Source organism: Carettochelys insculpta, chromosome 5 (assembly GCF_033958435.1).
Source record: "Carettochelys insculpta isolate YL-2023 chromosome 5, ASM3395843v1, whole genome shotgun sequence".
NCBI classification, from domain to species: domain Eukaryota; kingdom Metazoa; phylum Chordata; order Testudines; family Carettochelyidae; genus Carettochelys; species Carettochelys insculpta.
In genome coordinates, this window is record NC_134141.1 from 68,677,051 (window position 1) to 68,701,032 (window position 23,982).

The following is a 23,982-nucleotide window of genomic DNA, read 5'->3' on the forward strand; positions in this document are numbered from 1 at the left end:
CCCCCCCCGAAGTCGTCACTTCCGGTGGCGCTACATAAGTCTCGCGCGCAGAGGTATTACTTTGTCCCGCCAGGCAGGGGAAAAACGGTTCTCGCGCGGCCGGGCAGGATATCGAGCTAGTCAGGTGCGTGCTCATGAATCCGGCGACTGACGGGTCACTATTGCGCGCGCTTGACTCGTTTCCTGGCTAAGGGGGTGTGGAAATAACTCGCAGCGTCCAAGCGTTTGCTTTGCGCATGTGCAACTTCTCACCAACGGCACGGGGCCTAGACGCGGCCGGTCGGAACTAAAGAGCCCAGCTTGGCTGGTGCTCCCGCGCTGACTGCCCCGCCCAGCCCCCAACGCTCCCTTGTAGTCTCCGTGGAGACGAAAGCGTTAAAACGTGTTCCGCCAGTTGGCCGCGGTGCGTGCTGGGAATCGTAGTCCGTGAGGCTCGGAGTGCGGCACTTGCTGGCTGGGTGGGAACGCGGGGCTCGGCGGGGCGCAGCTGGCAGCCTAACGTCTCCCGCACCGCAGCGCCCATCTCGCGCCGGCGTGAGTCCTGCGTGCGGTGGGTAGGGCTGAGCCCGTCTTCGCAGCCCTGCCCTGCGGTGTGACCACCCCGCTGAAGTGTGGCTTGGGTTGGGGGATCGCGTTTGCCAGCCTCCACTGCCCGCCAGTGTTTCCCTGGGGACAGAAATCGGGGGGCGGGGGCGTTGGCTGTCCCGGCAGGGCAGTGAGGGGTGAGGCCGTGAGGGTTCACGGGGGCTGTGTGCTTTCTGGGGAACACGGCTTTGCGTGTATGGAGCTGAACGTGCTCCCCTTAGAGAAATAAAACGGCTTCCTTGACTCTTGTCCAGTAAACCCTCAATTTTACAGACCCCTATTTAACGGGCTTTGGGAATAACGGATGCTTTCCAGCCCTCCCCCCTCCATTGTTCCTGAAGTCTGCTTAACCGGGGGATCCTCCATCTGCACACCCCCTCCAGTATGTATGGCAACTTGCTGCTGCCTGGCTGAAGGGATTGTCACCTCCAGCCCTGGAGCCACCAGATGCTCTTCCCAGTGGGGTGGGGATGCCCCACTCCTAGTGGGAGGAGCGCGTGGTGGCAGAGGTGGCTCCTTCAGGCCTCCACGGGGTTCCCAGCCAGAGGGGGTCACTAGCTGCAGGCAGGTTGGGCCTCACTGGCGGTGAGTTGCAGGCATGAGGGGGCAGTAAACCCTTTAACAGACTTTGGGGTTTAATGGACATCACTCCCCCCATTTGTCTGTTTAAATTGAGGGTTTACTGTACTCTGGGTGGAGCATAGGTCATTTACAAATCTCCACTTCACTCTGCCTCAAGACAGATTAGTATCAGAGGGGTAGCCGTATTAGTCTGGATCTGTAACAGCAAGGAAGGGTCCTGTGGCACCTTATAGACTAACAAAGTTTTGAGCATGAGCTTTCGTGAGCACAGACTCACTTCATCAGATGCTTGTCTTGGAAATCTGCAGGGCCAGGTATAAATAAGCTAGAGCAAGGGTGGGGATAACAAGGTTAGCTCAGTCAGCAAGGGTGAGGCTTACTACCAGCAGTAGATCTGGAGGTGTGAACACCAAGGGAGGGGAAGCTGCTTCTGTATTTAGCCAGCCATTCGCAGTCTTTATTTGTCTCTGTCAGAGGGGTTGGAGCAAATGTGGTTATATCTTAGTGCTTGGCTGTAGACAATGGATCCTGTGGTGTGTCTGGGATGGAAGCTGGAGGCATGAAGGTAGGCGTAGCAGTCAGTAGGTTTATGGTACAGGGTGGTATTGATGTGGCCATTGTGTATGATCATGTACAGCGCATCATCAGGGATTTACAACCCATCCTGGACAATGATCCCCCACTTTCACAGGCCTTGGGAGGCAGACCAGTCCTTGCCCACAGACAACCTGCTGACCTGAAGCAAATCCTAACCAGCAACTATACACCGGACCACAGTCACTAACTCAGGGACCCATCCATGCAACAAACCTCGTTGCCAGCTCTGCCCACATATCTACACCAGCAACACCATTACAGGACCTAACCAGATCAGCCACACCATCGTGGGTTCATTCAGCTGCACATCTACCAATATAATTTATGCCATCATGTGCCAGCAATGCCCCTCTTCTACATACATGGACAAACTGGACAGTCTCTACGTAAAAGAATAAAAACGCACACAAATCAGATATCAGAAATGGCAATATACAAACACCCGTAGGAGAGCCCTTCAATCTCCCAGGCCGCACAGTAGCAGACTTAAAAGTAGCTATCCTACAGTTAAGAAACTTCAGGACCAGACTCCAAAGAGAAATTTCTGAGCTACAATTCATCTGCAAATTCGATGCCCTCGGCTCTGGCTTAAACAAAGACTGCGAATGGCTGGCTAAATACAGAAGCAGCTTCCCCTCCCTTGGTGTTCACACCTCCAGATCTACTGCTGGTAGTAAGCCTCACCCTTGCTGACTGAGCTAACCTTGTTATCACCACCCTTGCTCTGGCTTATTTATACCTGGCCCTGCAGATTTCCAAGACCAGCATCTGATGAGGTGAGTCTGTGTTCACGAAAGCTCATGCTCAAAACTTTTCTGTTAGTCTGTAAGGTGCCACAGGACCCTAAGACAAATTAGGTGGCCCCTGGAGTACCGTAGTTGTTCAATCCCAGTAGATCTTCTCCATGCTATCAGAGGTCTTCCTCTTTTGTATTTTCCTTGTGCGGTCTATTCAGGAGCTTGATGGACTATGCTAGATAGAGATCTTAGTGTGATCGTGGATACTTCTCTGGAAAAAATACACTCAATGTGCAACAGGAGTCAAAGCTAATAGGATCTTAAGAATTGTTTAACAAAGTGACAAGACAAAATATCCAAAGCTGCTATATAAATCCATGGTAGCCTCAAAGCTTGAAAATAGTATGCAGTCTGGTTACCCCTCCCCAAATGTGAATTGGAAAAGGTACAAAAGTAACCAAAATGATTAGGAATGTGAAACTGGGTCTGGAAGAGAGCTTAAAATGACTGTGGCTCTTCAGCTCCAAGAGAGACAAGAAAGAGGGAATATGATAAAAGTCAATAGATCTTGACTGATGTGAAAAAGGAGAATAGTGAAGTGTTAATTAATCCTTCATGTAACACAAGAACTAGGGCTCACCCAGTGACATTAATAAGCAAGTTTTTTAAAAAACCCAAAAGGAGGTATTTCTTCACACAACATACTGTTAACCTATTTGCTGGGACTCCTGACTCACTATAGCAGAGTGTTGTGTGTTTTTTATAATAAAATTAGATCAGTTCCCAGAGGACAGGTTCATGAGTGGCTATTAACCAGGATGGGCAATGGTGCAACCCCATGTTCCAAATGGCCCTAGCATCTGTACGTCAGAAGCTGAGAGTGGATGATAAGATGGATCTCTTGATGATTACCCATTCTGCTTATTCCCTCTGATACACCTGGCATTGGGCAGTACCGGAAGACCCGATACAGAGGTAGATGGACCGTTGGTCTGACTCCATACAGCTGCTTTTATGTAAATAAAATAAGTTTATTCAGTACAGAAACGCCCCAAAATAATGAATTCTTAAGATAACAGCCATGTGAGAGAACCTTGGGTAAATAATGTATTTTAAAAATCTTGGCCTACTAAGAAACGCATTCGTATAAGTTTTCAAGTCAGAAATCTAATATTTTGAAGCGAAGGCAGTAAAGGATAACAAAACAGCAGAAATGTAGCACTTTAAATGATTTATTCTGTGATGAGCTTTCATCAGACAGACCCACTTTATCAGATCAATTGCATTTCCAATGCAGACTGACATCTTTAAGTACAGAGGTCCAAAGAAAATAATTGCAATAAGAACTGACAAATGACATATATAGGACTGAAAGAAGGGGATGTGGGATTTTAAGTGTTTTGCCTGAGATAAATACGAGCATTAAAGAAAGGGACGTAGTCCTTATAATGTGTAAGGTAACTGATGTCTCTGTTCATACCAAGTATTACTGTTGAACTTTGAATATGAATTCCAATTCTCAACTTTCTCTATGTAATCTGTTGAGCAACCATAGTTTCTTCACTTATCCCTCCGGTGCACCCTACTTCCTGTTGTCCTTGATTAGTGGAGATTCTGAATTCAGAAGTGTTTTCATGAGTTTACCTCCCACGAGCAGGGGAAAGAAGGCTCTTTGCTTATTCCTACAGCCACTGTTTGTTGTGCCACCATTCACTCCGCCACTCTGTTGCAGATGGCCCTTCTGCTGCCACCTACCATTGTGACCTATGCAAATTAGTTTGAGATTTCAGGTCTCAGTAAAGGAACCTCATTGCTAATGCAGGCTGGATTGTCTTTTTCCTCAAAAACGCTGTCCCACAACAGGTCTAGCATAGAAAACTAGAACTAGAAAGGCTGTCAGGAGGTCATCAAGTCCAGTTGGCTATCCTTGCATCAGGAGCAAGCATCATCTATATTATCCTTGTTAGATAGTTAAGAATAGGTTAAATTAATATCTCCACTGATGGAGACTGTACAACCACCCAGTGATTAACCGTGCTGACATGAAATTTTTCTGAAAGTCTAGCCAATTTAAGCCCATTGCGTCTTTTCCTATTTTCAGAGGCTAGGGAGAATAAATTTCCTCCTTGTAACACTCTTTCAGGTATTTGAAAGCTGCTATCATGTACCAGCTCAGCCTTCTCTTTTTCCAAATTAAACAAACCCAATTCTTTTAATCTTCTCTCATAGGTCACATCTTTCTTGACCTCTAATCATTTTAGTTGCTCTTCTCTGGACCATTTCCAGTTTTCCCCACATCTTTCCTAAAATGTGGCGCTCAGAAGTGCTACTCCAGTTGAAGCCTAGCCAGTGTAGAGTAGAGTGGAAGAATTACTTCTCATCTCTTCTCACAAGACTCCTGCTAATGCATCCTAGAATCACATTTGCTTTTTTTGCAACAGCGTAACACTGACTCTCACACAGTTTGTGGTCCAATGTGACTCCTTGATCCCCTTCTGCAGTACTCTTTAGTAGGGAGCTTCCCATTTAGTATGTGTGAAACTGATTGTTCCTCCCTAGGTGCAGTACCTTGCATTTGTCCTTATTGAACTTTATCCTGTTTGCCTCAGACTAACTTTTCCAGATCTTTTTGAATTCTGAACATATACTCCAAAGCACTTACAACCCCTCCCAGCTTGGTGTCATTTGGAAACTTGATAAGTGTACTTTCTATGCCATTATCTAAATCACTTTTGAAGCTATTGAACAGTACTGACCCCTGTGGAACCCCACTTGTTCCCTTCCAGTCTGACTGTGAACCATTAATTGCTACTCTGCATAACTGGTTGCATAACCATTCATAGACCCATCTGATAGTAGCTCCACCTAGGTTGCACTTCCCTAGCTTACTGATACAGACATGTGAGACTGTATCCAGTGTTTACTAAAATGTAGGTATACCATGTCCACTGCTTCCCCTTTTATCTGTAAGGCTTGTTATCTTATCGAAAAAGCTATCGGGTTGGTTTGACATGATTTGTTCCTGACAAAACCATGCTGACTATTACCTATCACCTTATTATCTTTCACATGTTTGCAGATGGAGTGCTTATTTTTTCCTCAATTATCTTTCCTGGAACTGAAGTTAAGTTGACTGGCCTGTAACTTTTTGGGTTGTCCTTGGGTGTTTGTGTGTTTTGTTTTTTTTTTTTTTTTTTAATAGATGTGCAGTATATTTGCCCTTTTCCAGTCTGCTAGAATGTCTCCAGACTTCCATGACTTGTTTTCAAAAATCATAGCTGGTGGCTTGGGTACTTCATCAATCAGCTTCTTGAGTATTCTAGGGTGTATCTCAGTTTTCAAGTGGTCACTTAAAAAGAAACAGAAGACTCTCCCTATAACCTAATCAGCTCTGTCTTTACACACTGGAGCAGATCATGTCAAATACCATTTGTGATTCTTGGGCAGACCATCAAGCAAAACACCTGTTCCTACCCCCTCTCGCTCTCTGGCTCACTCTTTGTGCGTGGATCCCACATTTCAGTTGAGGGAGACACGCACAGGCCAAGAATAGTTCCACTGTCCTTTACTCATACAATAAGGACAACATTTCATTACTTTGACATTCAAGTGATTTGTAACCCCACACCAGCTAAAGTTGATCACTTGGGCAATGGTGAGGTAAGTGAATTACACCTGGGGGAGGGAGAGTATTGGCAAAATTCAGGGCAGGTGTAGGGAAATCCCTGCTCTCTTTCAGGTGTGCAGGATGCATTTCCATGTGACAGTGAAGCTTGCTAATCAGTGCTCCCACTGAACAAATTTTTATGTAGAAAACAGATGCTCGCATTTGTGGTTGCAGTAATCTATACCAGGGGGCATCAAGTTTTTCTCATTTGCAGTTTCCCCTTTGGAAATCTTACCCATTATTTGCAGCCCTCTCCAAGGTCCTCTGGCCATTAATTGCAAAGCACTGGTCCCTGTGGCAGTGCTGTCTACTCAAGCCAACAGACATAGCTCTAGTGCCAGCTGCCACTGTTCCATAGTTTTGCCTGCTAGCAAGGTGACACTAACAAAGCTTTGGTTGCATGTTGCTATACAGCATCCCCTGGGCATCAGTGAAGAACATCTGTTATGCTACATCTGTTTTTGCATAGCTACTCTTCCCTACCAAAAAAGTTACAAGAACATTAATTTTGCAAAAATGAGCATTCAGAAGTTAAATGCCAGAATGACCATTGCTCATTCAGATTTCATTCACTTCCTTGTGTGGACTCAGAAGGATCATCTTTAATTATAGTCACAAACTGCTTTTTCAGCACCTCATCTGTTACATAGGGCACACTGTGTTTTGCCAGACTGAATCAGGACAATATAGTGAAGGAGCTATCATATGTAGGATTTCTGCTCTATTTGTTGCAGAAGTTGAAAGGTACACAAGGAAAGAAGTAGATTACCAGAAAAGATGCTAGTATGTAGTCCTGTAAGTACAGACTATCAGAATACGTAAGGTCAGGAAGGGATAAATTACAATTGCACAGACATCTTTAATTTGACATTTCCCAGTAATATCTTAACCTTTTCAGTGCTTGGCTTCTTCTCCTAAACTTCATTTTAACATAGCATTTTGGGATTTACATTCTTAATTGTTTAAAAATGCCTGAAAAATAGAAATTCTGCCCTAGAGAATCATATTAAACCTCAACATATCATGCATTCGGCCAGATCTTAGCCTCCTGTTCTCAGAGCTGTGTTGCTTTACAGCAGCTGCCTGTGGCCCCTAAACTCAGTTCAGGCAGCTGGAAGTCAGCCTGACATAGCATGGTGCTGTGAGAGGGAGGGGTGTAGACATGCTATTTAGGAACCATGTCATTTATCAGTCCTCCTAACTAGATGACTCAGCTGGTTAAGGCTAATTTAGGGTTGCTTTGCACTGCTGCAATAGATTCAAGTTTCTAGCCCATGTAAGCAGTACCATCAGCTGAGTTGCAAGACACTTCCTATTCTGTTTCCTTCTGTTTGTCGTGCTCACTTTTTTGAGGTGTTAATGAGATTGTAAACTGTGAGGCTAGGAAAAGCTGTCATGGGGTTGTGAGTACTTCCTCATGACCTGCTCACTGGAGTTAGGACTATAATGGCAAGAGCCACTCTAGATATGTTAGGTAACAGGTGGTTTTAAAAAGCTGACTTTTTTACTCCATAGGGAATTCTGTGCCCAAAAATTAAAAATTGTGTCCTCTTCCTCCCAAAAAAATTTCTTCTCACAATATTTTAAAATTCTGCAAATTTTATTTGCAATGTATAAATGTGGAGGCTCCAGCATGGCGGCCAGGATCATAGGCCACTGGCTGCACTGAAAGAGGAAATCCCCCTGCAGCTTTCTCCAGACACAGACTTCAGGGAGGCTGCACCCAAGCCTAACAGTGCAAGGGCTGGGCCAGTCCCAGAGGTTTGTGTCATAGGAAGGAGGGCGGGGAGAGAGCAAGGCCACAGGGTGATCTCCAAAGTCCATGCAGCAATGGTGGTCTATGCTCCCTGCTGCCGTGCTCAAGCCTCCGCATTCACTTATTGACAAAATGTTCAGAATTTTAAAATATTGTGCTCACAATTTTTATTTTTGGCACAGATTTTTCTTTTTAGTGTGAAATTCCCACAGGAGTTGAAAGGGAAACAGAGTTACTAGCTCCACGCCATGCAAATAATTTTAACTTGGTGTGAAAATACAATGAAGCACACAGCAGGAAAGGAAATTTATTGAGCAAATATTTACAACCAACCTAAGTCAGATTGTCCAGGATAAGAAAGAAGGCACATAAGTCATCCGCAATGCATAGGTAGGTTAGAGTAGTAACAAGCACTTAAGGTGGTTAATGAGGTATACACTGTAGCCCACCTTGCCCCGGATGCATATGTTTTGTGAATTACTCTTAAGTCAATAAGTAACTTCTGGGTGAACCTCTATAACATATAGCAGAGTCTTAGTCTATCACCATAAGTAAATATAGTAATGGAACAGTTTGCCCCTGTGGGGGATAAGTCTAAGATTTCAAGTGGGGGGGAAAAATACTCAGTCCATCAGGTATGGAAGCCAAGGTTTCCCCTGACATGGTCCCTCCTCATTTCCAGTCATGTCCCTCTGAGGGTGTGTCTCATCCCTCAGTCTGGTCTAATCAGTCCACGATATGGTCCCTCATTGTCCTCAGTCATGTCCCTCCTCAGTCATCTCATGGCCTTCTGTCCGGCTGTGGTCTGTTGAAGTCCTGGCACCAGTCTCCTCTGTCACCTGAGAGGGTAACAAGGCCTCGGCAGGGGAAAAGTGGTTGAGTCTCTGGCATGACCCTCCTTGGTGAGAGTCCAAGTGATGCTTTAGAACAGCAGAGCCTGTCAGAGAGGATATCAGTGTTGGTCACTGAATGTATCCCTTGGTGACTGTCTGCAGTCACTAGCAGTTGGTAGCTGTCCCTCTGGCCATCTGCTCTGGCACCTGTGGAAGGAAGCAAAGAGAAGGGAAAAAGAAAAGGGGGGGTGTGGGGAGACAGGAAGCTGTGGCTCCTGTTGAGTGCATCCTCGGAGGGTGACCGGGCAGAGTCTATAATCGATCAGGGAGGGCCCTAGGAGTGGTCTCTGACCATGTCACTCAAAGTCTGTCATTGTCCAGAGTCCCTGTGGCCCAGCACCTCTGGGGGTGAGACAGCCTGTGGGATGTAAATGGTTAGAGCACCTGGCTGTGCCTCTCTTTGGTGGGCAGACCACTCTGTCCTCTCTTAGATGAAGGTCAGGGTCCATGTCTGTGGAGGGCCTGTAGGTCAGGAGGCTGTAGCATGTGTTGTCAGGAAACTAGGTGGCTGGCTTCTCCTGGTATTGGCAGCGACCATTATGTGCTCCATCTACATGTTCTGGGACCACCTGATGGCATCTGATACCATCAGTCGACACATGAGGCTGGCAGAACAGTGGCTGATACAGCAGGCCTCCAGCACCAACTCGTGGGGGTCCCAAGCAACCAGGGCCCCCACTAGCAGGGCATAGAGCTTGATGGTATAGCCTGGGATCATAAAGTGTGGGCCAGCAGGGTGTACTTCTCTCTTTTTCTCCTGGGCTGCTTGGAAGACTGCTGTCCAGTTCTCGAAGGGGATAGTGACAACCACCATGGTGATGACTATGCCCGCTTTGAGCAGGGTGTTGGTTCCCTGGAAGGGCGAGTCCAGAGGAACAGTGCGCAACTGCTTTGGTAGGGCGGTGACGAGATGGTCTTCGGTGGCGTTGTGGCGGTACTTCCAGGCCCCAGAGTGGATCTGGCAACTGCACAGGACATGAGGCAGGGTCTCATTGGTGTAACTGCATTCCTTGTCTCGGTCCACATGGTGGATGATACTGTTGAGTGGGATACAGTTCAGTCAGGTGCGGTGGATAAAGTGCCAGTCAACAAAGTGGGTGACGTTGCCAGTGCAGAGGAAGCTATTACTGGCATCCCACTTGCTGGTTACTGCAAACACCTTCCCCTGGCTGCTTCTTCAGGGCTTCTGCATAGTGGTGTTGAATGGTGTCCTTGAGGACCCTCTCCAGCATGGTCCTGGTCAGCAGGGTTATGACGGTGTGGTCTGTACTAGTGATGCAGGGGACCAGCATGCCCAGCTCCTGCCACTCCTTGCTCCAAACCCAGTGGCTTCTCCTCTGTGGCTTCATTGCCTTTCTAAGGGAAGTAGCTTGACTCCTTTAAAATATAATTGACTAAACAACATCATGTATAGGGAAAGGGATTGATGATGTGATGTGATGTGTCGTGTGTGTGTGTGGTGGGGGGGGGGGAAGATATCAATGATTTAGCATGATGGCCATAAAAATGGAGTAAGGGAACAGAGTGTTTAGCACAATTGATATGACCAGATATTTACCAATGTGAAAATCACTGAGACAAAATGATATTAAAGAGTGTGTAAATTTTGCTTGAGGACTCATTTCCTGAAATCACAACACAGTTTTTTCTGTAATTTGTCAGTGTACAATTTTTGATTTTTTTTTTTTTTCATGAACTGTCTGTGTGCTAACTTTGTTGCTTCTTTTAAAGTCTTACCTCAGACTCCTTGTGCTAAGGAGCAAGAGACTTGCACCGTGATCTGCCTGAATAGGTCAATCACTGAAGATCATCAGCATCAGATTAGAATTTGCCTGGGTGGAACAAAAAAGCTGCATCTTATATAAAACCATTTTTGCCACTTCTCTGCACATTTCTAGGGTTTGAAGGAGTTGACTTCCCTCTGGAGAAGGAGCAAAATGATGATGCATTGGTATAGCCCTTTAAAAACACACTAACAGGGTAGTTTACGTAGAGAGAGGATGCTGAAGGAGAGAAGAACAAAGGGACAATCATTTGGAAGAAGAGGGGAGTTTAAAAACTGCAGAACTAGCCAAGGCTGAAAGAAATTAGTAGCAGGGGGTAGAGACCAGACTGTATAATTCAGGGGAGAAGCCATGAGCTGCAGCAGGAGTACAGACACCCATGAGGACTCTGACCAAGCCCCCAAAGAATGACTGAATGGTGAAGAAGCTGAAGCAGGGAAGGGCATATAGGTGTTTCATTGTTTTTTACCTACATCTAGATAGCTCTTTGGGCAGTAAAAGTAGACAGTAACTGTTCTTAGCAATCCCTTTTGCAGTACCTGGGTCTGGTAACTTCAACTATCAAAAGTCTCTGAAGAGAGAGACTGTAAATTAGAAGGCCCACAAAGTTGGAGCTCAGAGTTTGCTTAAGCAACTGGAGAGTCTGGCGGATCTAGCACTAATCTGAGGGCCTATGCAGATAGATTAGAGTCTCAGCTTTCAGGAGAGGGGGTATTTCAAAGCAAATGAGCACCCTGAAAGTTGTCCCACAAACTCTGACCCATACACCATGCCTCAGTCGTGCACAAATTCAGGGAAACATAAAAGCACGAGTCCAGTATGTGGAACTGAAACACAGCAACGTAGTAAGGAAGGGGAAGCTTGAGTTGGGCTGTGATAATTGTACGTTATGTGTAGAACTGAGATGCAGGGCTGCCAGGGCTCAAGCAGTAGTTGGAACAACTGTACAATACACTGTAAAATATCCGTGTATTCTTAGGTAAAAAATGGTTCGTAGTGGAAAGAATGGTGGGCTTCATCTGAAACAGATCTCCTATTACAAACGGACAGGAGAATATCATCCAACTACATTAGCAAGTGAAAGAAGTGGAATAAGAAGAGCAGCCAAAAAATTTGTTTTCAAAGGTTAGAAATATTGTGTGTCTGTCAGAAAATGCATTACTTCCTGGTTTCCTACACGTGACCGTGAGAACAGTTTGATATTTTTCCTAATAATATATAAAATAAACTCATTGTATATCACAGACAAGCACGCACATGAGCGTTCTTAAATAGACAATCTGTCCCTTTTTAGCGTCTTTTTATCTGCATGTTTAATTATATTTAAAGGGCCTAGAGATCCAGCTAATAATTAAAGCCCACTATAGCTACTAGTGAAATCTGTAGATGCTGAGGGACTGTGACTCAAGGAAGTCCAAAATGTAATCTTCAACCCCTGACTAGGAGCATTTTGTTTACAGCAATAGCAGGGGAATGGCATAAAGTGGATGAGATGTTGACTCACAAGATGTTTATGTGGGGGGATGAGGGCTGCAAAAAGCCCATAGTGTGTACAACAAGCTCTGCCAATGGAAACTGTGAAGCATGTGGCCCTCCTAGTTTTACCAGATTTATGCTTTAGAGACTTCATGTAGGAATGCAATCTCTTGTGCTTGAATGGGGATTGTTATCAGTGCATAACTTTGCAGTTGGAGTACTGCAGTAAACAAATGTTCCCTGCAAAAGAGATTTGGTATGTAACTGTACACAGCTGAAAATTGTGAATAATGTAAGGTTAATAAAATCCATGACCCAGAATATCCAGTAGCTGAATAGATGTGTGGTTGTTCTGTCTAAGTGATGACACATAATTTGTTCTTGTTTCCAGAAAATAAATTATTCTATGTGGGGAAAGACAGGAAGCAGATGCGTTTGGTAATCCTCTCGGATGAGGAGAAAAAGAAAGTGCTGCACAAATGCCATGAAAGTGCTGCAGGTGCTCATCATGGCATATCAAGGACTCTGACTCTGGTGGAGTCTAATTACTATTGGACTTCTGTAACAAATGACGTCAAACAGTGGGTATGAGTCATAGCTACAGAATATTATCTAATTTTTGTGATAACATTGAGAGTGCTGATTGCTTTGTATAATTCTTTTACAAGACTAAAGTATTTTGTCTCACTTTGCTAACTCAAACTGCTGAACAGAAATTTTGCTGACACTTAAAAATGTATCAGGAGTGTGTGCTAAAAATTACATAACACCTTTATCATTAAAAGCCAATGGGACCTACCTGTAGCTACTTTTGAAAAACCCACCTAAGTCTTATTTGCTTCTATGAGATCTATGTTCTTAATTCAGCAAAGCACATGAACGTGTTCAGATTTTCGGATGACTTTGAAAGTTCCAGTATTAAACAGTAAAATGAGTCAGAATAATAAGTTTAAGATCCAGCAATATTTACACAGGTTCAAGGTGGCCACGTAATATATCTTTTCCTGTTCCCCTTTTCTTGTTAATGGCATACCTTTTTAATGTATAACACAAGTGTGTATTGCAGGCACAGCTTGTGCTAAGTGATGGTGAGGGGTTGCAGTAAGTAAGAACACTAGAAGTGTTCAACCTCAAGGAGGCGGAATAGGATGCTCATAGGTACATTGAGGCTGCAAGACTACTGTTTAATCCCTCTTATGGAATTTGCCTTGCTATCCTGAACTACACACACCTCTGCTGATCAACTGAGCAGAGCATGGCAGAGACTAAACCTGTGGTTTACCAATCCTTATCTCCTTTTGGGCATTAGGTTTATGTAGGGGAATCCGTTATGTGGGATATCAATTGGAAATCCTCTTGCACCCCTTATCTCAGCCTCAGAATCTGGTCCTGTGACAAAATATATAAACAGATACATGTACATATTGTTTGTGGTTGCCAAATTATTGTAGCTCTTGCAGTCAGCTACATTTCCTTAGCTAAGTGGTCACCAGTGTAACTTTCATTTTAAATGAAAGCAGATCTTTGTTTTGTTTTTTATATTTATAATATGACTAGATCCTGCTAAGTATCAAAGGGGTAGCCAAGTTAGTCTGTGTCTTCAAAAACAACAAGAAGTCCTATGGCACCTAGTTTATAAGGTGCCACATAACTTGTTTGTTTTTGTAGAACCTGATAGCAGATAAAGCTGGTTAGTGCAATGCCAGATTCTGCCTATGTAACCAGCCAAAGAAAAACTGTTTAAGGGAAGGGGATCTTCTGGTGTCATAAAGCCATCATAACTGATCCTGTGCACGTCACACAGGAGCAAAGAGGATATTTTCAGGACTTTATCTGTTGTTGGTCAGGTGCTGCATCAATCAACCAGTCCCTTGCAGTTGTTGGAAGATCATGAAGGCTGTTTTAATTTTATATTAGGGATCTAGAACTGCACGCTGAGTCCCAGGATCAGTGGTGGTCAAAGTGGAATTCAACCATCTCCCAGCCTGTGCTGTATTTTGTGGTTATATTTGTTTTTGCTCTAGCTGAAGAACTGGATCAAATACTTGATAGTATAAAGAAATTTAATTAGTTGAGCCTAGAATGACTGAGATGCTGTTATCTATTGTCCATTCCAACAAGTGTGTCTGTATGAGTGAGCGAGCGTGATTCTAGTAGCATCAGACCTCCAGCAGTTACTTAGTTATTAATGTCCCTCTTTTCTTGTTTCTCCTTCAGGTATATGCTTGCCAGCATTGTCAGATGGCAAAGAACACAGCCATCATAGTACCCAAATTACACCCTATCAAAGCAGAAGATCCATGGGCTGCAGTTGCTATAGACCTAATGGGACCATTTAATGCCACCAGCAGAAACCATATGTATGTCATAACGATGACAGACTTGTTCACAAAATGGGTGGTGATTCTGCCACTACAAAACACTTCAGTGGTAGAAATTGCTAAGGCAATTGTCAATGTATTTTTCTTGTATGGACCACCTCAAAAAATGGTTGTTGACCAAGCAGAAGAGTTTGTTCATCAGGTAAGAGAAGCCAGCCCTAAAATGACTTTATTTTAGGGAAGATGGCTTTTTCTTTAATACCCTTGTATTCTAGACAATATTAGAGGTTCACGTACCAAATTTACAGTGGCTTTTTAATAAAAACCTGGTATGTGCCAGTTACATTTACCGAGTTGAGCCACTCGCTTTCCTTTAATTTGGGGTTTGATCCAAGCTGAGAGTGCGTGGCCCGTATTAGAATGCCTTACATGCTCTAGTGTTAGATGATGTTCTTTGATCACTGAAAGTTATGGGCTAAAACAACATTTACTCATCCAAACCTATCAAAATATTTTCTCCTCTTGGCCTTATAGACAAGTGGATTTTTAAATTCTGTGAAGGAGCAATGGTAGTAACATACAAAAGACAATCAGGACTGAAATGCTATGGTCTCTTTACCGCATAAGAGAAGGTTCTTTTCTTCCCTTTACTTGAAATACTGTAGCACCTCAGTCATAGACCAGTGTGCCTGTGTGCTAGGCACTGTACAAACACACAAGCTCCACAGACAAGGATTATGTTCTATGTAATCTCCTTAGTAGTAGTAGTAGGAATTTTCTGCCTCTTGCATATACTAAAGCTTGTTTGTACCTTTAGTATGTATTACAGCGGGAGTCCAATCTGTGTCTGGAAGATTACTTGTGGCTGTTGGCGGTGATTCTGCTAAACTTGTACGTGGTTATAAATTGAAAATGTATTTCACCAGCCCACTACCTATGCTTTCAAAATTAAGTATTTTGAATGGACCTCCTCACTACCTCCTCTTCAGCTGCATCTCACCACTTCCCTTACAGTCCCAGGAGTACTTCTTATGTGAGCTGGGAGCACTCTGAGCAACAGCTTCCTCACTGGCTGCCTGCTGCACTGCAAGAGGAGAGAGTAGCTGTGGCTCCCCTATGGTCTGCTGGGTTGTGGGAAACTAAGATGTCTCATCTGCACTACAGGGCTTTGCCATCATAGCTATGTTGTCAGAGCCCACTAGTGTAGTCTTTCTCTCTTTGCATAATGCCCTGCCCACTTCTCCCCCTTCTCTTGAAAAACCTGAGCTGTGCTCAAAGATGCTTCTGTCAGCATAGCTGTGTTTACGCAGAGATGGCAGGGGTAGGGTATTTCTCTCACAGCTGATACTAGGGTGTGTTTTCACATAGCTATGCCAACAAAAACTTGTAGTGTGGACCTGCCCCAAAATCGGAGTATGACTGGCTGGGCCTGAGCTTAGATGCCTGGCAATGAAGGGCTCCCCTTCAGCCAGCTAGGTCAGCCCAGAAGATAAGGGAGGAAAAGAAGCTGAGAACCAGTTAAAACTCCCAATTTCCCCTCCTCAGCTTTGCTACAGGTTACAGCAGTGTGGCTGCTGCTCTCACTTGGGCCAGCTGACTGCATTCCTCAGGAGCTGCCTGCCACCTGGGAATCGCACACCAGCCATTTTCTCTTTCTAGTGTACCCCTTTGCTCCAAGGCAGTTCCTACTGAACTTGACCTATTAAACAGTAAAAGATGTTTTTTCCACTGTAATGTATTTAGTCTTGTAGTCCACTAACTCATCCAGAATAAGGTAATCAAATCACCCTCTTAAGGGCACAGTCTCTAAATCGGTGACTCAACCTGAATTAGAAGCTTTTATTGCTTTCTTGCCCTTTACTGTATGTTGCTTCTCCTTTGTATCTGGTAGAATAAATTTGCCTGAGGCAAAAAAAAAATCTAATTAGAGATACTGAAGAATGTCATATTTTCAAAGCACCCACAGACACTAACACCTCTGAGAGTTGGTTTGATGGTAATCACCATTCTGCAGATGAGGAAACTGGTAAACTTTAAGGCCAAACAGCGAGTCAATAGCAAAACAGGTTTTGAACTCGGCACTTCCTGGCTCCTGTGCCTATGCTCAGTCCATCAGACCTCACACTGTGTTATTTGATTGGAACTTACATGTAGACGGGTTTGTATTATTGTTTGCAAGGGAGGGATAGCTTAAAGGTTTGAGCATTGGCCTTATAAATCCAGGGTTGTGAGCTCAATCCTTGAGGGTCATTAGGGGTCAGGGACAAATAGATTTTTAAAAAAAAAAACCCTCTCAGGGATGGTGCTTTGTCCTACCAAGAGGGCAGGGGACTAGACTTGATGACCTCTCAAGGTCCCTTCCAGCTTTGAGATATGTAAATTTCCATATATACATATATATGATAGTCTTTTCTGTTAACTTATGGTGGTAGGAAAGGGTAAAAGTGGCACTGAGTGCATAATACTTATTGCAGTCTAATCCACTGATTGTTCCTCTACACTGTTTTTGTCTTTAAAGATCAACAAAGAACTTTTTGAGCTCTTTGGGATGAAACAAATAGTATTGTCCTATCCTCAGACAGATGACACAAATGAAAGACAATGCAAGACGATCAAAACTTTCCTGAACAAATACTGCACAGACCACCCCAATGATTGGGATCATAATTTATCTGCTATTGCATATGCTTTTAACTTGACTTGTTTGGTATGTGCACATTATCTCTCTCTTGCTGGGAGTTGACTGACATTGTGCAAGTACCCACTAGGATAAGTAGTAAGTTTACCTTTGTTCTCTGCCTGTGAATAGGAACCAGGCCAAAACACACCATACTTCCAAATGTTTAATCGTAACCCTTATGTGACCGAGACTTCAAATGTACTGCAGGAAGCACAAGAGGGTAATAAATGTATGTTTGCTAAAATCCTTGAAGCAATTAAACACACTGATCGAGTTTTGGAGGAGAGGAAAGCTACAAAATGCCAGGTAAATACCTGATACTTAAGATGAACATATTTGAAACAAATATTTTTATAAAAAATTTTGAGTCGTCATGACAAAAGACTGCTGTGCAGTGCTTTGCATGCCTCCTGGTAAGTGGTCTATTGAATCAATGTTATAAAATCATGCAGCTCCTCTCACAAGAGAACAAGCTACAATTCATGTTATTTCTCTTCGCAGATGGTGAAAAATATGCTTGATGAACAGCAAACTGGAAACAAAGTCAATATTAAAAGAAAGCCAAAGCAAGTAAATCCTTTTCATCTTAAAGTTGGACATGAAGTACTAAGACAGAGGAAAAACTGGTGGAAGGATGGCCGTTTCCAGTCAGAGTGGATTGGTCCCTGTATTATAGACTACATCACAGATAGTGGATGTGCAATACTAAGAGATAACACAGGGTCCAGGCTAAAAAGACCCATCAAAATGTCTCACCTTAAGCCATACATAAGATCCAATGGACGAGGTAAATCTGTTTCTATAATGTTGCTTGCTTTAGTGTCAGGCAAGGGAATACTCTTGAGCAAGAAGGTATCTTAGCAAATTTATCAGTGTTAATTACAAAGGCCTTGCACAGTAGTCCCTGAACTTAGTGCATTTTCAGCAAAGGTGGGTCTGGTCTGAAAATAGCATTTAAACTTGTGGAATGAGGTCTGGTACTGTGTTTAAACTCTCTTCTCCTGATAAAAGCTAGTTCAACGTGATTTGGCCCTAATCACACTAGCTGGTAAACACATTAAACATACTTCATTCTCTATCTGACTTTAAAGATTATTTCTTGACTTTGATCCTGCCCCTGATTTTTGCTTTTATTTGTTCATGGCAAAATGGGTAAACTATTTATTTCTCACATCCTTGAACTTCTGGATCATTCTGGGTTATCCAGAGAGAGCAAACAGCTGAAAGTTGCAAATTCTGTTTTAAAAAAAAAAAAAAAAAAAAAATCCATTTATAAAGGCCGGGGCCAGTCGCTGTGTTCACTCTTGTGACCCAGCATGGTGCAGCTGCTGGTGTGGTCTCTCCTTAATTTCCCTTTATGCAGGTGGTAGTAGGTTCACCTTAACAGCTGGGGGTGTGTGGGGAGGGGAGAAGCCAACACACACTAATAAAATAGTCTTCCTTTTAATAAGGCTCCAGTACAGGACCAATTCCCATACCAGTTGATTAAGTTTTCACCTCAGGGCCTAAGTTCAGAACTCCCGAAGATTAACCCAAGTCTAAATCAGGCTGGGCTGGACTTCAGGAGCTAGAGAGAAATCCACACCCACTGCAGCATATATGGCTTCTACTTCCAGCTTCTCTCTCAGCTTTGTCTTCCCTTTATCTATAGCCAAGCCACAGGGTTGGGACTCCTTGACTACTCATACAGTCTCTACTTAAAGAGTAGTACACTCCTATATACCTTCCCCAAAACAGTCCATTGAGGTGATTATCTTTCAACCTGTAGGCTCCAGGATCAAGTGTTTCGTTATATTGCTAATTATTAGGGGTCTGAGTCACAAGGTATCTAGATGCCAAATTCTGGTTGTAGGAACCACTGCTGTTCACAAAATTTCCTGTTTTGGCTGCCACATAACCCTGTAGCTGCCTGAAGTCACTCACCATGTATGTTTCTCCTGCCTGAGCATGTGCACTACTGCCTATAGGGTTGGGATGCCTATCTCCCATCTAAGCCTCAGGATGATTCATCAAGCAGGAAAGAGGCACGTGGCCCACCTAAGTTGCATGTAGGCCTGATCTGGTAGGTAGCTTCTGAGTACATCATATGCTCAGGATTGCTGTGCAATGGAATTCCCACACAACAGCTTTTTGCACACACACACACCCAACCTCCATGCTCTTAAACCTACATAATGGGCAAACTAATCACACAGGATGTGGAGACCTCTAGTTGAAGTCTCATCTCCCCATTGAGCTATGGAACTAAATAACTGAAGAGTTAAATATTAACTGGGCCAGGAAAGTGAAGCTATGTCTACATGGGGGCAGGGATACTATTTAGGGACACAAAGGTACCCTGAAATATCTGCCCATCTCTAAGCAACATGCCCGCTGTCTCGAAATATTTTCAAGATAATGGGTGTGCTATTCCAGCATCCCTGTACACCTCATCACAGGAGTACAGGGATGCCTTGAAATAAAGCTTTATTGCAGCATGTGGCACCATTTTAGACAGCGCCATGTGCCGGAATAGCCTATTTTGAAATTTATTCAAAATAAGCTATGCAATTAGGAAGTTAAGGTGGCTGCACACCTAGTGTGCTGGCTTTGTGGAGCCCATTCTTAAGTACCTATTTTTCCTGACTCACTGTATGGGGAGATGAGACACCTCAACTCAGGCTTTGCCGATTGCAGTGTTCTTAGGACTTTTCTCGTCATACAAACATTAGGCATCAAAACTCTCAGCCCTACAACTCTTGTGATCCTTCATGGATCTGGCCGTACAATTTTGTACTTCAGAGGGAGGCTTACTACAGGTGCCCCACCGTATCTTCAGCTATTTCAACTGCTTCTGTGATACTTTCAACTGCAGAATATATATGATCTGCATTGTCCTTACAGTAGCACCACACTGTAATCAAACAATGGTCACTTGTTTTCCACTAAGGCCAGTGCAGAGTCACTAAGCACAATCTTTGAAAACTAATGAATAAATCAAGGTTTGAAGACCTTTACCACAGAACAAAATTACATTCTTTTCCAAGTGGGTCTACTACACTGCTGGCATACATGCAGTGCCTTTTTAGTTTTTAAAATTAGGAGCTGGTACTCCAGCCACCTCTCCGCCACCAGCCAGTCCCAAGGCTGGGGCTACCGAGGGGCCGGTACTCAATACCGGCACAAGAAAGCCACTGCATACATGTGATAGTTCCTATTGTCAAATGTACCGGACTCATTGAGCATTGCATAATTAACACAGCAAAGACAACTGAAAGGAACTTGGAATTTATTTCTTAAAAGCTGTCATTTGTTAGATGTCTGCTTCCATTATACACAATTGGCTTCTTAATCATTTTTCTCCCTAGAAATTTACACACTTTGTCTATTAGTGGCTGGGTTAAGAGTTAACTCTGAGTTCGTTAGGGCTCCTCAGAATTTTGAAGATGGGGTCATGTGCTTAGCTTATTCTTATGATTAGTCTCACTAGTTAATTTTAATGGAGCTATAGTGTGAAATATTCAGAGCATAAAGTCTTCAGAGGATCAGGGACCTAATATGTTGCTATGTTCTGCTTAGACTACATGTAAATTTTAGATTTCCTTGTTCCAAAGTAGTGCTTCAGCGATGGACAACGATCAAAAGATAAATGGAAAAAAATCAAACTATATGTCCAGCTAACACAATTCTGGACTACATATTTACAGGCATTAAAATGGAGAGGAAAATTTTAAACAGGCTTTTCCAATAATTGCCAAACTAATAATGAAATAACTCAGGCCATATTTTAATGCCCTTCCTTGCTTGTTAGGTTCAGCTTTTAGGGGGGGTTTATTTTATTTTTGCTTCACCAAAGCAATACAGCTAAATCACCATGAACTCACTGAATAGGTTTGGCTCTAATTTTGGCTGAAAATGTCACCCCTCTTTAATACAGGTAGGTTACCCAGGTTTAACTTGCCTTTACCAGCTGAAATTCCTGACTCAATGTATGGTTTGTTCCTCCATCCCATTTGTTCCCTCTGACACTACAGCCAGACAAGACCTCCAGGGATGCAGCTGGAATTCACCACACAGACAATTCTGGAATGTGTTTTTCATTTAAAAAAAAAAAGTTGCTGAATGATCTAATTCAAAAGATACTTATGCAAATTAGCAATTAGCTAAGTATTTCACTCTGGGGAGTCCCCTAGGCTGCAGCCATGTGAGGTGGGACTGTACATCTGCAGATTTAGAGAACTCAGCAATTTTCTTTCTTTCTAAAATGTAACAAGCTTCAGGCTACCTTTTGTTTTAAACATTGACGAGCATCAACTCAAATGAAAATCTTCTGTTCTAACCAGTCAAATTACGACCCAACACTAATATCCTAGAGAGAGGCCTAATACACAGGCCTCTTACACCGCAGACTGAAAATATTTAGCTATATACAGTATGGCTGCACCTACACTACCCACTTATTTTCAGAAGGGGCATGATAATGAGCCACATAAGCAGATGCTAATGAGGTGCTGCCATGCATGTGCAGCACTATATTAGCATAATGGCAGCCACCTATGGTTCAAAGGTGCCGCTTTTGAATCGTGCTGCTGATGTGGTGGCGGGGGGGGCTTTTGAAAGGACCCCCCAGACTTTGAAAGCCCCTTCCCCTTCTGCCTAAAACCAAATAGGAAGCTTTGGAAAGGCCCACGTCAACATGGGCGGCACGTGATTCAAAAGCAGCACTTTCAAACTGTGCGTGGCTGGCATTATGCTAATGAGGTGCTGCATATTCATGGTAGTGCCTCATTAGCATCTGTCTGCAGCTTGTTACCATGCCCCTTCCGACAGGAAGGGCCTAGTGTGGACATAGCCTGTGTGTGTTCTATACATCAGAAAACTATGTAACATAGGAGGAAGGGTTTAAGGTTCTCTCAGATGCTTTTGGGATGGTCACACTTGTGATTTAAAGAAAAAAGAATCTAGGGTTCATATAAAGCATTGATTTTAGTGGGAGCTACAACACAGCTCAGTTTAGTCAGCAGACATGTAGCAAAGCGAAACATTAAAGTGCACTACTGCAAAGGCATTACAAGCCTTATCTTAGAGGAAAGAAGACAGTGGAAAATTTGGTGTGCCAAGAAATTGAGACTGAAGTTCTATCCACATTGCAAGTCTGACTAAACAAAAACATTGTGGTCATGCTACTGAAACTTTTTTTTTTAATTGAGTTAGCATTATCCTTTTTAGTCTTTCTGTAATTAGATAAACAGCAGTCAAGTAGCACTTTAAAGACTAGCAAAATAGTTATTAGGTGAGCTTTCGTGGGACAGACCCACTTCTTCAGACCAGAACAGACTCAGTATTGAGTCTGTTCTGGTCTGGCTGTGGTCTGAAGAAGTGGGTCTGTCCCATGAAAGCTCACCTAAAAAGTATTTTGCTAGTCTTTAAAGTGCTACTTGACTGCTGTTTGTTTTGATAGTGTATTATAGACTAGCACGGCTTCCTCTCTGTTACTGTAATTAGGTAGAATTACTTTAAATGAAATAGAAGGGACCACTTTAACCAAAATGTTCTTTGCTGTTGCAGACAACCATTATCTCTTACAAGGGGCAATAGTAGTTGACCACGACTATGTTGGCTTATTGGAAAATTCGTGTGGGCCATGCTTACAAGACACCACTGCCACAGGGGAAGTAAATAGCCTTGCTGTAAACAATCTGCTGCCTCTGCCCTGCAAAGATAGTGAACCATCAGAATGTAAGAGTCGTTCAGATTTTACTGATGATCACAGCATGCTGCCAGCAAACTCTGCTCCAGAGCAGTGGTCTTCAACCTGTTGGACTCTTCAAACCAAGCTGGAGGATACTTAAGTAAATAAAACCCTACAATGTTTCACTAGAAGAAATGGTCCTAGACTTCTCTGCTGGAAACGAAAGGGCTTCAGTAGCTTTAAATTCTGTAGCCAAGTTTTAAATATTGGAATGCTAAATATTTGTATTTACAACTGTATATGTTTGGGAATAATGGTACATCTCTTGTAAAGAGAGAGAGAGTGTGTGTGTACATATGTACTGAGGTGCTTGTTTTGTTTGTTTGTTTGTTGTTTTTTAAACAAGGACTGAGGCACATTTCACCATTGTACCAGGAACTTACTTATAAGCTGCAGTGTTGTGGTTTTTTTTTTTTCCCTTAAACCCACAAAAGTATGGTGCAACATTCCATTTTGTGGCCTCTTGACTAGTGGGTTGGGGGTGGGGGTTCAAGAGCTCTGACAACTTGGTTGCCAGTGCTTTGCAGAAGTTGTGAGCTCTGCCTCTCACAACGTCTGTTCTTCAGTGCTAGCACAAGACTGCCACCTGTGCTGTTTCATGTGGCTGTAAAGTACGGTGCAAGAATTTGTCCTGCATGAGAAACAACTAGGTGTACAGTGACAGGAGCAGAATTTCACTAGTTTTATTCCCAGCCTATCACAACAGTCAATGAGGAAAAGAAAGCTTTTAGAGTTAGGTAGGTAAGGGGAAGCTGCCTCCTACAGAATACCCTAAACCATGTAACAAGACAGCTTCTGTTCATATCATCTTCAAAGCAGCAACTCTCAAAGAGATGTAGCATTAGTGCTATAGTCATTGGTCTGCTTTGGGGCTTAGGCCTGCCCAGTTGGATCCTAGTCTGTGTTTATGAGTGGTGACTTTATTTATACCAAGCTCTTAAAGCTTTCAGTACTCATGATTTACCATGTGGGGATGTTCTTCGGTATGTGTGATTTACTGATCATCTAGCTTTGAGTCTATCAGCAGTCTCCCTTACACTTTTTTGTTTTCATAAAAAAAACACACCCCCACACAAAACCCATTGCTGTGAACCTAGGCAGGCCCTTGGTATTCCTGACATCCACATATCTTACCTGATCTCTTTGAAAATTTTGTCAAGATGAGTTGTGAAC

General features: G+C 43.3%; 1 protein-coding gene across 4 annotated transcripts; it reads left to right on the plus strand.

Moving 5' to 3' along the window:
• Positions 1 to 6: 6 nt before the first annotated feature.
• GIN1 (gypsy retrotransposon integrase 1) lies at positions 7 to 23,198 on the plus strand. 4 transcript variants are annotated; one of them, XM_074994187.1, is made up of 8 exons: positions 7 to 124; positions 11,581 to 11,726; positions 12,469 to 12,662; positions 14,295 to 14,600; positions 16,917 to 17,105; positions 17,208 to 17,384; positions 17,580 to 17,865; positions 22,626 to 23,198. In XM_074994187.1, exons 2-8 carry the CDS (start codon positions 11,588 to 11,590, stop codon positions 22,907 to 22,909), a joined length of 1,575 nt encoding a protein of 524 aa, XP_074850288.1. In that variant the 5' UTR covers positions 7 to 124; positions 11,581 to 11,587; the 3' UTR covers positions 22,910 to 23,198. The 4 variants fall into 4 exon arrangements, with proteins under 4 accessions (XP_074850288.1, XP_074850289.1, XP_074850290.1 ...); XM_074994188.1 differs by lacking the exon at positions 7 to 124 and adding an exon at positions 276 to 403; XM_074994189.1 differs by lacking the exon at positions 7 to 124 and adding an exon at positions 463 to 534.
• The last annotated feature ends 784 nt before the right edge of the window (positions 23,199 to 23,982 follow it).

Coding starts and splice junctions, on each gene's coding strand:
- GIN1 (XM_074994187.1), top strand. CDS start 11,588: ATGGTTCGTAGTGGAAAGAATGGTGGGCTTCATCTGAAACAGATCTCC. Junction 12,663..14,294: donor CAAATGACGTCAAACAGTGG/GTATGAGTCATA, acceptor TTTCTCCTTCAG/GTATATGCTTGCCAGCATTG. Junction 17,385..17,579: donor GGAAAGCTACAAAATGCCAG/GTAAATACCTGA, acceptor TTCTCTTCGCAG/ATGGTGAAAAATATGCTTGA.